The sequence below is a fragment of the Nomascus leucogenys genome, chromosome 10 (genome assembly GCF_006542625.1).
Source record: "Nomascus leucogenys isolate Asia chromosome 10, Asia_NLE_v1, whole genome shotgun sequence".
Lineage (NCBI taxonomy): Eukaryota > Metazoa > Chordata > Mammalia > Primates > Hylobatidae > Nomascus > Nomascus leucogenys.
Window position 1 is genome coordinate 96,067,453 of NC_044390.1, and position 16,156 is coordinate 96,083,608.

General features: G+C 45.2%; 1 protein-coding gene and 1 pseudogene across 5 annotated transcripts in view; one reads left to right on the forward strand and one right to left on the reverse strand.

Annotated features, from left to right (window-relative positions):
• The window catches only part of GLT1D1 (glycosyltransferase 1 domain containing 1), a 137,103-nt gene that overhangs the window by 86,480 nt on the left and 34,467 nt on the right, over positions 1-16,156 (forward strand). For all 5 annotated transcript variants that reach the window (XR_004032093.1, XM_030821677.1, XM_004089495.3 and 2 more), the window contains 2 exons: positions 6,979-7,022; positions 8,953-9,073. Coding sequence is in view for 4 of the 5 variants with exons in the window: in XM_030821677.1 (XP_030677537.1) it covers positions 6,979-7,022; positions 8,953-9,073 (165 nt within the window). In the remaining variant the exon portion in view is untranslated. The remainder of the gene's footprint in view (positions 1-6,978; positions 7,023-8,952; positions 9,074-16,156) is intronic.
• LOC100589452 lies at positions 5,910-6,859 on the reverse strand (annotated as a pseudogene).

Genomic DNA, 16,156 nt, shown 5'->3' on the forward strand with positions numbered 1-16,156 from the left:
GAGAAGCATTAACCGTTAAGAGCAACGACAGCAGTAAATAAAACAATTGTGTATGGCTATGAATTTTTCTCTTGAATTAGATTTCTAGGAATTCTTTTACATTTTCTTATGCATCCAAATTGGCTGAAGGCTAACAGCAAATTTTCAGTGACTTAGTGACCTCAGAGATGTCAACGAGCTCAACGTTACCAATCCTTTGGGTTCAATCTCAGGCTTTCTGGTCATCTGAAGGAGTTGGGGTTTAATACACACGTGAAACATCTCCTCGCCAGAAGAAACGGAAATAAAGTTTCTAGAAAGCAGCATTATTTCAGTTAGTGTTATAAACTGTTGGGGTATCATCATATTCTTCAAACCAACTTGGTTTGTAACTCATAATGCCCACTGGTAAAGTGTAAATGAGAATAGAAATTGAATATGCCTTCACTCCCGGCTCATCAGGAGTAGCAGCTGGGAAGAAACTGCAGGCATAGCAGTAGCAAAATGTGTTTAGACCCTCTGCCTGTATCTTTGAATAAATGCTTAGAATTTTGTGTTACACTCGCATACATTTAGGAATTTTTTTCAGTATTTTAAAATTCTATTCATTGTCAATAAGACCAGGAGAGGCATGGGTGTTGGTTGTTTTGTTAAAGACTTTGCTGTTGGATGAGCCAGATATGATAACTGTATTCTGCGGCTTTGTCCTGAGTGGGCCGGAAGAGGTGAAACAGCACCCTGGGAAGGTTCTCTCAGCACCTCAGTAAGCAAACTTACCTGAGGCCAGGTCGTTGCACAAGACGAGATCATTGCACAAGACGAGGTTGCATAAGTTGATGTCGTGTCATGGCGAGGTTTCTGGTGGTGAGGAGTATGGCTACTGCCCCTGGGAATCCAGGGGTTCCTTTCAGGCAGTCAGGGAGCTTCTCTCTACCTCCCAGTTCTGGAGTTTTCAGAAGTGTGGCAGTGTCACTTAATCTCAGATGTGTACTTAATCTCAAAAGTACACATTTGAGGCCGGGTGCAGCAGCTCATACCTGTAATCCTAGCACTTTGGGAGGCCAAGGTGAGTGGATCACTTAAAGTCAGGAGTTCGAGACCTGCCTGGCCAATATGGCGAAACCCTGTCTCTGAAAAAAAAAAAAAAAAAAAAAAAAGTACACATTTGAGATTAAGCTCAGCCGGGCACAGTGGCTCATGCTTGTAATCCCAGCATTTTGGGAGGCTGAGGCAGGAGGATCACTTGAGCCCAGGAATTCGAGACCAGCTTGGGCCACATAGTGAGACCCTGTATTAGTTCTCCCACTGCTATAAGACTGGATATGAGACTGGATAATTTATAAAGAAAACAGGTTTAATTGGCTCAAGTTCCTCAGGCTGTGTAAGAAGCACAGCCAGGGAATGCCTCAGGAAACTTTCAATCACAGTGGAAGGCCAAGGGGAAGTAGGCGCGTCTTGCCTGTCTGGGTCAGGAGGAAAAGCGCGAGGCGGGAGGTGCCACACACATTTAAACAGCCAAATCTCCTGAGAACTCCATCACGAGCCAACACTGGGGGGTGGTGCTAAATTGTTAGAAACCACCCCATGATCCAGTCACCTCCTACCAGGCCTCACCTCCAACACTGGGGATTACAATTTAACAGGAGATTTGGGTGGGGACACAGATTCAAACAGTATCAGACCCCATTTTTAATATGTATATATATAAGATTAAGCTTATAGATTATTTTGTATTGGTGGTGCCGTCTGTATTGGTATTGTACTGGTATTTTGTATTGGTGGTGCCGTCTGTATTGGTATTGTACTGGTATTTTGTATTGGTGGTGCTGTCTGTAGCTCTCATTGCTATTTTCTTCTAGTATTTTTCTAATAAGAGTTTGACATTTGACTTTTTTCTTCTGCAACACGTATAGCAGTTACTGTGTCCCAGGCACAGTTCTAACAGCAACCAGAGAGGCAGCAGAGCATAGTTTTACAGATTCAGCCCCTGGGGTCGGCCTGAATGTGAATACAGGCTCAGCATTTCATGTCTTCTAAGTCATTTACTCCTCTGAGCAATCTCAAGGTGCTAGAGTTCTCACTGGACAGACGAGCAAACTGACACGCAGAGAGGTCTGTTAATGTGCATGAGGCCAGTTTGGTGCCTGGGTAGCCTTGACCCTGGCCCTCTGTATCTGGAGTCCCCTCAGTCTGGTGCTGCCTCTTTCTGGCCTCCACACATCCACTACGAGTTTGCTTAAAAACTTCTGGCCTGTCTTTGAGGAGCGATAAGTTTGAACACATTGCCATTAATTTTTGCATGAATTCAACAAGTGTGTTATTAGCCTTCAGGGATGCAACAGGATGGAACACAGTCCCTGCCCCAAAGCACCTCTTCCTTCCAGATGCGAAGTAGGAGTCAAGTTGGGACTGGAGGATGTTAGGTTGTGACTAATGAAAAGGCTGCCCCTGGCCTTTAAAAATTGAGGTGGAATTCACATGCCACGAAATTCACCATTTTAGAGTGCACAAGCCAGTGGGCTTTAGTCTATTCACAAAGTTGTGCAACCATCACACCTATCTCATTCCTGAATATTTTTTCTCACCCCAAGAGGATACCTTCTATCCACTAAGCAGTCACTTCCCATTTCCCCCTCACCCCAATAACCCCTAATTAGATCCTAAGCAACCCCTGGGTAACCGCTGATCTACTTTCTGTCTCTGTGATTTGCCTGCTCTGGCCATTTCATAGACGTGGAGTCATACACTCTGCGGTCTTTTCTGTCTGGTGTAACTCACGTGGCATCGTGTTTTCCAAGCTCACCCTTGTTGCGGCCTAAGTCGGCACTTCCTTGTCATGGCTGAGTGGCACTCCTTTGTATGGATAGGCACGTCACGTTTACTCATTCATCAGCTGATGATCAGGTCCTGGCCTTTCAAACTGTTTCTGAGAAGTCATCCTGTTAAAAAATATTTCGATATGGTCAGACCTTTTGTCATAGACTTACTAAGGATTCCAACCTATTCTGCCTGAATGATTTTATGACAAAATCCTTCTGCATCATTTAACCAACACTTCCACTGCAATATTCGGTTGTTGTCAAATTGTTCCATTTCTGGAAACGACTCTGTCTCAAGACCTTAAGTTGGCTGAAGGGTTCTCCCTCCCCACACTCGGATGCAACCATACAGGCTCCTAACCAGAGCCTATATATATTCTTCGGAACATTCTCTCTCTCCTTTCTCTCTTTCTCTCTCTCTTTTTTTTTTTTTGAGACAGAGTCTCACTCTGTTACCCAGGCTGGAGTGCAATGCAGTCATCTCGGCTTACTGCAACCTCTGCCCCCCAGATTCAAGCGATTCTTCCGCTTCAGCTTCCCAAGTAGCTGGGATTACAGGTGCTCACTCTACACCCACGCCCTGTCAATTTTTGTGTTTTTAGTAGAGACAGGCTATCACAACGCTGGCCAGCAGGCGGGTCTCGAACTCCTGATCACATGATCCCCACTCCTCAGCCTCCCAAAATGCTGGAATTACAGGTGTGAGCCACCAGCGTGAGCCACCGTGCCCGGTCTCTCTCTCTCTCTCTCTCTTTTTTTTTTTTTTTACTATTATCGTTTTTATTATTTAATAGCTGGGCTCATAGTACCATTTCCTACTTAATTTTTTCCCTGTCTGAATTGTTGAGTCTGGCTCTGCTGCCATTCGATGTAATTCCTGGAGACTTAGCCTCATTTCAGGCTTTTGCTAACGTGTGTCTTTTTTTTTTTTTTTTTTTCACTGTTTTAAGGTCATTTATGAGAACACAGTCATTCAGAAGCCATTGAGACATCAGGCAGCAGGAAGGAAGGTGGGGTGGAGCAGGCCCTGTGAAGGACCAAGGACAAAGTAATAGCCACAGTTACAAAATTTCATTTTATTCTGATAAAGACTAATGTATGCCTGATAACCTAGTGATAATCCACAAGTTTGGCAGTTCACAACATTTTTAGAAAGCACATATGATTAACATTTAAATAAGGCATTATAGAAAGTTTTATAAAGAATGAAGTGTTTACTGTAATTCTTTTAAGAAACTTTGGTTCATCTTGAAAGATCAATGAATTTTTAAAATATCAGAAGAAAAGGAAAATAAAATTTTTTCCCCAAAAATACATAAGAACTGCTTACTGGCACTTGTATTTTAAGTACCTGGGAAAAAAATGGAACAGATTTTTAAAGGCAATTAATAACAGCTTGTACGAGGGCTTGTTTCATTTGATTTGGCACCAAGTGAAGTTAAGAGTAAATACGCCGTGGAAGACGCCATCAGGTTTTTCGTCCACCTCTCACACTGCCCCACTTCTCCCAGACCACACAGCACATCAGCAGCCATCCTTGCTGCCCCACTCAGGAATCACTTTAGATTCCAATTTTGTTTGTTTGTTTGTTTTTTGTTTTTTTTTGAGACAGAGTCTCGCTCTGCCCCCCAGGCTGGAGTGCAGTGGCACGATTTAGGCTCACTGCAACCTCCACCTCCCGGGTTCAAGTGATTCCCCTGCCTCAGCCTCCTGATTAGCTGGGGCTACAGGCACGCGCCACCAAGCCCGAGTAATTTTTTGTATTTTAGTAGAGACTGGGTTTCACCATGTTGGCCAGGATAGTCTCGATCTCCTGACCTCATGATCCACCCGCCTCGGCCTCCCAAAGTGCTGGGATTATAGGCGTGAGCCACCGCGCCCGGCCTAGATTCCAATTTTTAAATGGCTTCTCAGATGACACCAACAGAGTTCTTTCCCTTTAAAATAAGTTGGCAGTGAATGCTAACAGTTATCGATTTCTTTGATCAGGAACAAAGAACTCCTTCAGGAAACTCACTTACTTTCGTGGTCCTTGTTAACCTATTGTGTAAAGTCTTTTTATTGGCACACCTGTCTACTAATTAGGATTGATTGCTATTTATGCCAAGGGAGCATTTCCTAGGCATGTCTCATCTATTTACTAACCACGAAGTGCGCTTACTTTATTTACATAGGGCCACAGGTTTTCTCTTTTCTCTCTCTTTTTTTTTTTTTTTTTTGGCAGGGAGTGGTGCTCTAACTCGTTATTTATCAGGGCAGATCATACATTTGGATCAAAAAGAGAAACCGGCAAGTAGATCCTAAAACACATTTCTTAACCTGAGTCATATCTGAAAACATACAGATTTTAATTACATTTTGTTGAAAATTCATTCAACTTTGGTGCTTGTCCAAGGACTTATATTGTCAATTTCTGACATAAATCATAACCCTCAGTACATACGTATTTTCAAAGGAAGCAAGTTATCTTAAAGTAATATTTTTCTATATGCTAATGGCTACGTTTTTGTAGCAAATTGAAAATTCTGAGTAAACTGAAAGTGTGCTTAACAACAAAATAAATACAGCATATATGGTTAGCATATACATTTCTTAGTAGCAGAGGATTTGTGTCTTACAACAAATCTGTAAACCCAGTTGCTTTCTTTCTGGCATTTTATATAGTATCTCACCATGTTCCACAACGATGGAGATGTCTTTTGTGGCATCGATCTGTGCAACATTTCTGATCACGTATTTTCCCCCAATGACATGTAACTTTTTTTAACTTTATGGGAAAATAAGGAAGCTTTATCAACCACTTATTAACTGAACAAAAAGTGAGATTACTACCAAATGCTCTTTTAATTTTGCTCCAACAGATGTTTTAAAAGTTCAGACATCACTGATGTTTTTGAGGATAGCTGCGTAAAATACACTAGATGATTTCAAAGGATGAATCTTAGTATCTGACTCATTTGGGTCATCCTTAGTATCTAGAATAAAATCAGTAGAAATAAAAAAGTCATATAATTTTCAAAGAATTCATACATACTGGAAGTCTTAGGAAAAGCAGCTTCTAAATGCAAGGACTATGCCCATCTTACTACTAATAGTTCCACACATTTCTCCTTATGGAGTAACTGAAGCTTCCTGGCTTGTTTGAGGAACTTTAGTTTGTAGGAAAGCATATCCACAGGGCCAAATCTTGTTGGTTTCTGTTCTGGAGAATGTTTCCAACACCACTTTTTTTCTGGTAATATTCCAGGACTGGCTTTGTTTGGCTTCATAAGCCTTTAGTCTCTTGATAACCATCTCTGGTTTATCATCCTCACACTGAATGAGAGGCTCCCCTGTCACAGCATCAACGCCCACAGTTTTGGGAGGGTTGAATTCAATGTTGTAGACTCGGCCACTGGCGGGATGAATCCAGTGAGCAGTAAGGCGTTGTTTAATGACCTCGAAGGACATATTCAGGTTAATCACTGTGTCGATCTGATCAGCTCTATCTAGGGCTTCTGCCTGTGGAAGTGTCCTTAGAAAACTATCCAACGGCTAGACTGGGTGAGATTTTACAGCTCCTGAAGGGCCAGCCAAGATGACATCATTTGGGATGAGTTTCCCTTGGTCAAGGAAAGCCTTGGCTAACACGTCAATTTCTCTCTCTCTCTCTCTCTCTCTCCATATATATATACATAGTTCTGTGGTACATGTGCACAATGTGCAGGTTTGTTACACAGGTATACATGTGCCATATTGATTTGCTGCACCCATCAACTCATCATTGACATTAGGTATTTCTCCTAACGCTCTCCCTCCTCCGGCCCCCGACCCCCAGCAGGCTCCAGTGTGTGATGTTCCCCTCCCTGTGTCCATGTGTTCTCATTGTTCCACTCCCACGTATGAGTGAGAACATGTAACATGCCAATTTCTGCGCCCTGCAGCGTGTTGTCCTGGGGCAGGTCCCCGCTGGAGAGGTGCTTTAGCTCGAAGCATTGGGTGATACGTGACGACACGGTGCCCTTGCCCGAGCCTGGGGCCCCCATGATCACCGCACGCAGCAGCCGCTAGGACACCCCCATGGCCACAGACCGAGGCCCACGCCGCGCTGGCACCAGGGCTTTGGCCTGGCCCGTGCTGGCCAGCTGGCAGCGCCACTAGCAGGCGGCAACCGCTGACATTTATCTTTGTCTCTTTTCAGGTCGATCCAGTGTTTACAAGGCAAGTGAAAGCCAAAGTGAAAAGGTAAGAGTTGGTGGAGACCAGTCATTTTGCAGAACGGAAAGCCTCAGTGGCCCCTGGGTTACCTGAACTTTCATTTATCCAGTCCCAGGCACTATTCCAAGCAGCTTCCAAGTGTTTCCTCATGCATCCTCCCGGTGAGCCCGTGGCATCCTAGGCACTATTATTTGCCCAGGGAAAGGCCAATAAAAATCACTTTGTGATTATAATTTTTAACGGATCACATCGGCCAAAATGGAAAGATTTAAACTCTCAAGGGTTTGAAAGAATGGAGGGGTATTGCCCTTTGTCACAGCCTGCCTGGAGAGCAATCTGTTGGTGTGTTGGTTATAAGTTGCATTTGTCGGCCAGGAGCCCAACAGCACAGGCTTGAACAGATTGAAGTTGCATTGCTCACATCAACAAGTCTGAGGGTGGTCAGTCAAGGAGCAAAATGGAGGCTTCCCTGAGACCCCAGGGATTTGTCTCCTGTCTCTGTCCTGCCTTCCTCAGCCTGTGGCTCCCATCCTGAAGGTGACATGGTGGCTATAGAGCTGTGTCGTCAGTCTGCGTTTTAAGTGGGGCAATGGGAATGAGCAGACCAGAAGGATGTAGGTCAGTCCCCTGTAAAGTGGTGTCCTCACAGCCCTGGGATTCCAGCCAGACTCATTGGCCACACCAACTGCAAAGGGCACTGACAAAGACTGGTTTTTCCCCATCTATAATCAGGGATCTTTAGATTGCTCCTAGGTCCGGATGCATGTGTGCAAAAGTATCACCTGCTCGGGGAAGGGAGGCCTGGCAGAGCCATGAGAGTGGTGGCCAGCGGTGGGGACGGGGAAGATCAAAGAAAGGCAAAGATTTACATTGTGTGGTGAAAAAAAATAGAACAAGGCAAAATGTCTATGACAAAATAGCTGTTAGTGCTATGTGCTGGGAACAGGGCTTTTGTGACGTTATTGTCTCTATTTAGTATTTCTATTTACATTCTTTTTGTTGTTGTTGTTGTTGAGACAGTTTCGCTCTGTTGCCCAGGCTGGAGTGCAGTGGCGCGATCTCGGCTCACTGCAAACTCCACCTCCTGGGTTCACACCATTCTCCTGCCTCAGCCTCCTGAGTAGCTGGGACTACAGGCACCCGCCACTGCGCCCGGCTAATCTTTTGTATTTTTAGTAGAGAGAGGGTTTCACTGTGGTCTCAATCTCCTGACCTCGTGATCACCCGCCTCAGCCTCCCAAAGTGCTGGGATTACAGGCGTAAGCCACTGTGCCCGGCCTCTTTTTTTTTTTTTTTTTTTTTTTGAGACCTAGTCTTGCTCTGTCACCCAGGCTGGAGTGCAATGGTGCGATCTCAGCTCACTGCAATCTCCGCCTCCTGGGTTCAAGCAATTCTCCTGCCTCAGCCTCCTGAGTAGCTGGGATTACAGGTGCACACGCCTGGCTAATATTTGTATTTTTAGTAGAGATGGGGTTTCGCCATGTTCGCCAGGCTGGTCTCAACCTTCTGATCTCAGGTGATCCACCCGCCTCGGCCTCCCAAAGTGCTGGGATAAAAGGTGTGAGCCACTGCACCTGGCCTATTTCTATTCTTATTTTCTCATTAGTATTTTAAAGAATTATTTGAAAAAAAGTTGAATTATTAGAAAAATGTTCTCTAAATCATGCAGAGAAACTGGTACAAACCTTTTCTCTGACTTTTCTAGTCCTTGAGAGCAGGTGTCTTTATTGAGCATATTGAAAACAAAAGCAGACTTAAGCAACTCCCTGCCTCCCTTGTCAGGGACATGAGCTGTAAGGATTTCCACCCCAGTATAGTTCTCCTGGCTGAACGCTTGCTCAACAATGCTTACTTGCTGATCTAGAGTATTACACCCAAATTGTCATCTCTCCTCCTCTCAGCTGCCGACCCATGAGATTCTTGGAATCAGAGCCACTCTTCCTGCTTTGTGTTTCAGGTCCCCTGGGGTACGACTGATTGGAGAGATGCCTCAAGAAGATCTGCACGCGGTGGTGAAGAATTGCTTCGTGGTGGTGAATAGCTCTGTCTCTGAAGGCATGTCAGCTGCAATTTTGGAGGTAATTATGTAACTCGAGTACTGAAAGTGGGAGTATGAAAATATCCATCACTCCTTCTCTTATTTATGGAGGTGACGTCTTTGTCAATAACATTCTGCAATTCTCAAAGCTAAAAAGGCCAAGCAGCATACCTGTTGGAGTTCAAAAGTACTTTTGAAGTTCTATCTGGAAGTTTAAAAATATCATTTCATTTCTCATTGCTATTTCTCCTTGCCAGCTACGATGTAAAATAAAACTGGGATAGCATTGCCTCTCTGACCCTCTAAATATCTCTGATAGGAAGGCAGCTAAGGTTACAAAAGATTGGGACAGGAAACAGGATGAAGGTATTTTTGCAGGAAGCCTCCTTTTACTTGATCTTTTCTCTTTCTTTTCCATATGTTCTGTAATTCCAGAATTTAAGGGAGGAGAAGAAAGGGCTGGACTGTGAAGGTGGCAGGAGACAGGGGCAGGGCGGTAATCATAGATGACGGGGTGGCGTGGCAGCCAGGGTGGATCTCATCTCTTCATCTAGCAGTCAGCTCTAGAAAATCACTTCATCTTTTTTGACAAAATGTGTCTATCCCAGCACCACTCTGCAATTCCCCACCAGCGTATCTGTGTTTTCAGGACCGAGGCTGGAGTGGGAAGGCCATGCTCGTGAAGCCTGGGCAGGCCCTGGCTGGGCTGTGTCCCCTCTTCTGTAAAAGATCCTGGCAATCCTCGCATCCCCTTTGCAATGGGACCACCTACAACATCTCTTCTCCTCCTTGAGAGGTTTTTGACTAGGGTATTTAACCATTATCTTTGGTGCTTGGTGTTAGGTCCTAGAGAGAATCACCAGCATGTGTCTCACAGAAAAAGATGTTCCTTCTCTTGTTTTGTTGTTAGTTCATTGCCTTGGGGGCTTCCGAAGAATGAACCCAGAAAAGGGCAGGCTGGGCTCGCTCACACCAACGCCAGCCTTTAGCACTGGGTTTTCCTCATGCGATTAAACACCCAGTACCGCATGCATGGTACCCCTGGTGGTCCTCAGCACACACACTGCACACGACAGACATGGCATAAACAAGCATTGATGGGCACATGATAAAGCCTGTTTTCCTGTTGAAAGGAAACATGTGGCCACTGCTTCCTGAGGTCTTTGATCCAGCTTTCATGTGTTCCTTCTGAATACGTGGATTTCTTATGTCAGTGTCTACTTAGGTTAATGCTGTTACTTTATCATAAGTCTTTGGGATATCCATGTATCCCCCTTGGATACTGGGTGTACTGAACTTACTGACAGAAGTTAAGATCTGCAAACCTTCGGGGTCCAGAGAGAACATGGCAAATAAACTAGGAAAAAAATCCTCTCCTTACATTTAAGAAATGACTGACGTTGTATGCATAATATTTGCTCTTAATTTGGCATCATTTATAAAAGAAAAAAAAACCCAAAGAAAAAAACACACAGGGAGATGGTAGAAGCTGTGTGTCCATGCCCATGAATCTGCTGTTAGGTGCTTTCAAAGCACAAAGTGTGAGTTTGTAACGTGATCGTCCTCAGCCAGATGTCAGCACCTCCGCTTAGGGGTTGTCGCTAGTATTAATCTCCACTGTCCTTTGAATCAGCTCCCAACCGCAGTCCTCGGAGCAATACATTTTATTCATCATGTTGGCTTTAAAAGTGTATATGCTTATGGTACCAGTATTTGAACTATTGTGAATTGCTCCTTTGTAGGTAAATATACATTTTTTTTTCAACTTCTTAAGGAAAGGTAGAATGAAATTCGGGAATAATTTTATAACCAGTACACACGGCACTTCACTGCGGATGAATCGCTGTCAAACCTCATTTACTTCAAAGCAAAGGCAGCTGTTAGCAATTCCGACTGCCTTAAAATGTTGATGTTGTGTTCCTTTTGAAAACTCCAAAATAACCTTTGGGTGAAGGGTTTTGAATGAAACTGATTTTAGAGGAGTGGTAAGGGTGCATTTCATTAGAATCAATTCAGATAGCCACAGTGTTTAATCATGGAATAAGTGCCTATCACTTTTGAAGGAAGTGACCTTTTGACCTTTCGGAATTAGCTGTATTTTCCCATGGAAGCGTAGAAACATCCCATTTGCAGAGACACGTTTCTTACTGATAAACTCCAAAAATCAAACTTTAGCTGGATGCGTGGGCAGCAGGGTGAACACTTCTACAACTAATCAGTTGTTTCCACTTTTGAGCTTTTTTACGGAGTTGAATCCTGCAGAGAATTACATTAAAAGTATATAAACAATTATTTGCTTATCCCAGCCATCATGATTAGGCTCTTTTCCCGGCCCTAGAACACACACACGCAAGCACACACACACATACATGCGCACACACACAGGCATACACACACACACGCTCACACACATGCACCTACACATGCATGCATGCACACACATGCACACATACAGGCACACACACACAGGCACACACACACGCTCACACACATGCACCTACAGAAGCATGCATGCACACACATGTACACATGCACACGCACGTACACATACGTGTACACACACACACACACTCTGCCTGACAGAGGAAGCCCATCTTCTAAAGCAGAGAGGAGCACCTGCAGGAAGGAGGTGATTCCTGGCCTCTTGGCTTCCAGACTCCAGCCCTAGTGATTGAAATAGGATGTGAGAGCATTCAAAGGCAGCTGCGACTCTGTGTCGCTTTAACCTCGACTAGTTTGTAAATGTGTGTGTGTTTGTGTTTGTAAGTGTGTGTGTGGATACGGCAGTGTGATGCCTTTCCCACCTTGAAAAGTGAAGGGCCTTTTGAGTTTTCATCATTAGGAAGATGCTACTGGCATGTATTTGGGATGGAGCAGCTGCAGGGAGGTGGGGTGCCGGTTCAAGGTGCCAGAATGTAGCTAATTCTGAAAGGTCAAAAGATCACTTCCTTCAAAAGTGATAGACACTTATTCCATGATTGAACACTTTGGCTATCTGAATTGATTCTAATCAATTCATTGCATCAGAGTTGTACCCAAATGCCGTTGGCACCCCCATTGAGAATCACTGTAACCCCAATTATGTAAGATCCGAATGTGCTGTGGGCATGTGTAGCCCAACTCCATTGCCACGTGACAAGCAACGCTTGTTTGACTTGACAGACGCTCAGTAAAGACCATTAAAATGCAAGCCAACCTCTCTGCAGGAAAATCTAGACATGGTGGTTTCCAGCCCCAGGTGTGCACCAGAATTACCTTGAAACTTAAAAAAACCATAAATACAGGTGATGGTGCCCACCCCTCACAGATCAACTTCGCTTGTTTTGGGGAGGGGCCTGGCTGCTGAGTGTCTTATGACTGTTCTGCAGGATGGAACAGAGGCACTGTCTCTGGAAACCTTTATCAGCTCTGCTGAAAATGGCATCCTAGCCACAAAGGCTTTTACAAAGAGTCTCATATGAAGTTTCCTTCTGCCTGATAAGAGCTTGGAGAGCTCATCTGGGGAAAATAAGAAATCAGGTGAGTTCTCATAGGAGCAGAGAGTAGAATGGTGTGTAGCAGAGACTGGGAGTGTGGGGAGTGGGGAGATGTTGGTTGAAGGACCTGAACTTCCAATTAGGAGGAATAAGTTCAAAAGATCTGTATTGCACATCATGGTGACTACAGTTAATAACAATATATTGTATCCTTGAAAATTGCTAAGAGTAGATCTTAAGTGTTCTCACCACACAAAACAAGTATGAAGTAATGCATATGTTAATTAGCTTGCTTTAGCCATCCCACGGGGTAGATGTATATGAAAACATCATGTTGTGGCCGGGCGCAGTGGCTCACATCTATAATCCCAGCACTTCGGGAGGCTGAGGCGGGTGGATCACCTGAGGTCAGGAGTTCGAGACCAGCCTGGCCAACATGATGAAACCCTGTCTCTACTAAAAATACAAAAATGAGCCGGGTGTGATGACGTGCACCTGTAATCCCAGCTACTAGGGTGGCAGAGGAAGGAGAATTGCTGGAACCTGGTAGGCGAAGGTTGCAGTGAGCTGAGATCACACCACTGTACTCCAGCCTGGGTGACAGAGCGAGACTCCATCTCAAACAAAACAAAACAAAACAAAACAAAAACACATCATGTTGTACACTGTAAATGTAGGCGATTTTTGCTTGTCAGTTTTTTTTTTTTTTTTTCTAATCAAGTGAGTTCAAACACAAAGGTGTCAGGTGCATCTTGGATCCTGACATTTCACTTAGTCCCAGAGTGGGGTCCCTGACACTGGCTCTGAACCGCTTTCCGTCCCAAGCCTGTGAGTCACGCACAGTGCCCCCCTGTGGACTCACAGGGCGTGTTCTGAGGTCGAGCACACCCACCTCTGTGCACTGTCCACCCAGGCACCGCCCGTCTCCGTCAGGCCCGGCTGCACAGCGTCACCATTGTCCAGGAGTTCTTCTCTCCTTAAGACGTTTCCTTTGTTAAAGGCACATTTTGTTGGTTTTCCGAGAGTTGACTTCAGAACTAGTTTTCTGTAAATGTGCAACCCTCAGATTCCACTGAAGTCTCTTCGCCCTCTGTTCATTTCACAACGTCGTGCGCGGGTTGCGTTGCGTCTTTTCTGCTGAACTGCGGTTTTCCTTGGAGGCAGGGCCGTGCCCACCACAGTGTGGAATCCTCCCCTACGTCTCCCCTGGCCGTGGACCATCAGATGGGATGAGTGTGTTCATGCCTTCTGTCATTCAGCAGAAATGTGTAGAGTGCCAGGTCTGTCAGGCCCTGGAGATGCCGCAGCGGGCAGATGCTAAAGGGCCTTGTTATCATGGAACCCATGTCCTTGCGAGGGACGGAAAGAAGGACGGGGAGACGGGCAGGAAGCAGGCAAATGGAAGAGTGAACAGAGAACTTGAGGAGGTAGTAAGTGCTGAGGAGGAAGCGCAGCAGCATGACACGACAGTGGGCGGTGGGGACGCGCTCAGGGAGGCTCCATGCTGTCATGGGCTGAACTGTGGCCCCTCCCCAAATGCCTGTGTTGAAGTCCTCACCCCGAGCGTCTCAGAATGGGAATGTATTTGGAGATAGAGGTAATCAAGTTAGAATGAGGTCCCTGGGCAGGGGTGTGGCCAAAAAGAGAAATTTCTTTCTTTCTTTTTTTTTTTTTGAGATGAAGTTTTGCTCTTGTTGCCCAGGCTGCAGGGCAATAGCCAATCTCGGCTCACCCCAACCTCCACCTCCCAGGTTCAAGTGATTCTCCTGCCTCAGCCTCCCAAGTAACTGGGATGACAGGCATGTGCCACCACGCCCAGCTAATTTTGTATTTTTTTTTAGTAAAGATGGGGTTTCTCCATGTTGGTCAGGCTGGTCTTGAACCCCCGACTTCAGGTGAGCCGCCTGCCTCGGCCTCCCAGAGTTCTGGGATTACAGGTGTGAGCCACCACGACCGGCGTTTTTTTTTGACGGACTCTTTCTGTCGCCCAGGCTGGAGTGCAGTGGCACGTTCTTGGCTCACTGCAGCTTCCGCCTCCCTGGTTCAAGTGATTCTTGTGCCTTAACCTCCCGAGTAGCTGGGACCACAGGTGTGCACCACCATGCCCAGCTAATTTTGTTTCTATTTTTAGTAGAGACGGGGTTTCACCATGTTAGCCTAGCTGGTCATGAACTCCTGGCCTCAAGTGATCCTCCCACCTCAGCCTCACACAGTGCTGGGATTACAGGCTCGAGACACCACGCCTGGCTGATGTTGAGCGTCTTTTTGTGTGCTTATTGCCCTATTTATACCTTCTCTGAAGAAGTATCTAGTCAAACTCCCGACCCACTTTTTCACTGTGTTCTCCTTTTATTTTTGAGTTGTAAGAGTTCTTTATATACTATAGATACAAATCTATCAGCCTATCAGATATTTATTTCCTAAATATTTCCTCCCATTCTGTAGATTGTCTTTTCACTTTCTTATTGGTTTCCATTGAAGCTCAAAAATTTTAAATTTTTATTATTTTATGTTTTGTAGAAAAAGGAACTCACAGTATTGCCCAGGCTGGCCTCAAACTCCTGGCCTCAAGCAATTTTCCTGCCTCAATCTCCCAAAGTGCTGGAATTATAGGCATGAGCCACTGCACCTGGTTGAAAGTTTTTAATTTTGAGGAAGTCCAGTCTTCCTATTTTCTTGTTGTTGCTTGTGTTTTTGATGCCATATCTAAGAAGGCTTTGCCTAACCCACAGTCTTAAAGACTTAACTTGTGTATTTCTCGCTAAGAATTTTATGGTTTTAATTTGTCCGTTATGTCTGTGATCCATTTTGAGTGAATTTTGTGTGTGTGGAGTGAGGAAGGGGCAAGATTCCAAATTCCTTCCTTCTTTGGCATGTGCACACTAACAATGACTAATATAGCTTTTTTTTTTTTTTTCTTCTCCGAAACAGAGTCTCACTCTGTTGCCCAGGCTGGAGTGCAGTGATGCAATCTCGGCTCACTGCAACCTCCGCCTCCCGGGTTCAAGCGATTCTCCTGCGTCAGCCTCCCAAGTAGCTGGTATTGCAGGCACATGCCACCACGCCTGGCTGATTTTTGTCTTTTTAGTAGAGACGGGGTTTCACCATGTTGGCCAGGCTGGTCTGGAACTCCTGGCCTCAGGTGATTTGCCTGCCTTGGCCTCCCAAAGTGCTGAGATTACAGCCATGAGCCACTGCACCCAGTCTAATATAGCTTTAATATAATTTTACTTTACGTTATCTTGAGGTCTGGTCCTAAGCTGACCTGTTGTTTTTTTTTTTTTTTTTTTTTTTTGAGACAGGAGTCTTGCTCTGTCGCCCAGGCTGGAGTGCAGTGGTGTGATCTCAGCTCACTGCAAACTCCGCCTCCCAGGTTCGCCATTCTCCTGCCTCAGCCTCCCGAGTAGCTGGGACTACAGGCGCCTGCCACCACGCCCGGCTAATTTTTTGTTTTTGTATTTTTAGTAGAGATGGGGTTTCACCACGTTAGCCAGGATGGTCTCGATCTGCTGACCTCGTGATCCACCCGCCTCGGCATCCCAAAGTGCTGGGATTACAAGCGTGAGCCACTGTGCCCAGCCTAATATAGCTTTAATATAATTTTAATTTGCTTTATCTCGAGGTCTGGTTCTAAGGTCACCTGTTTT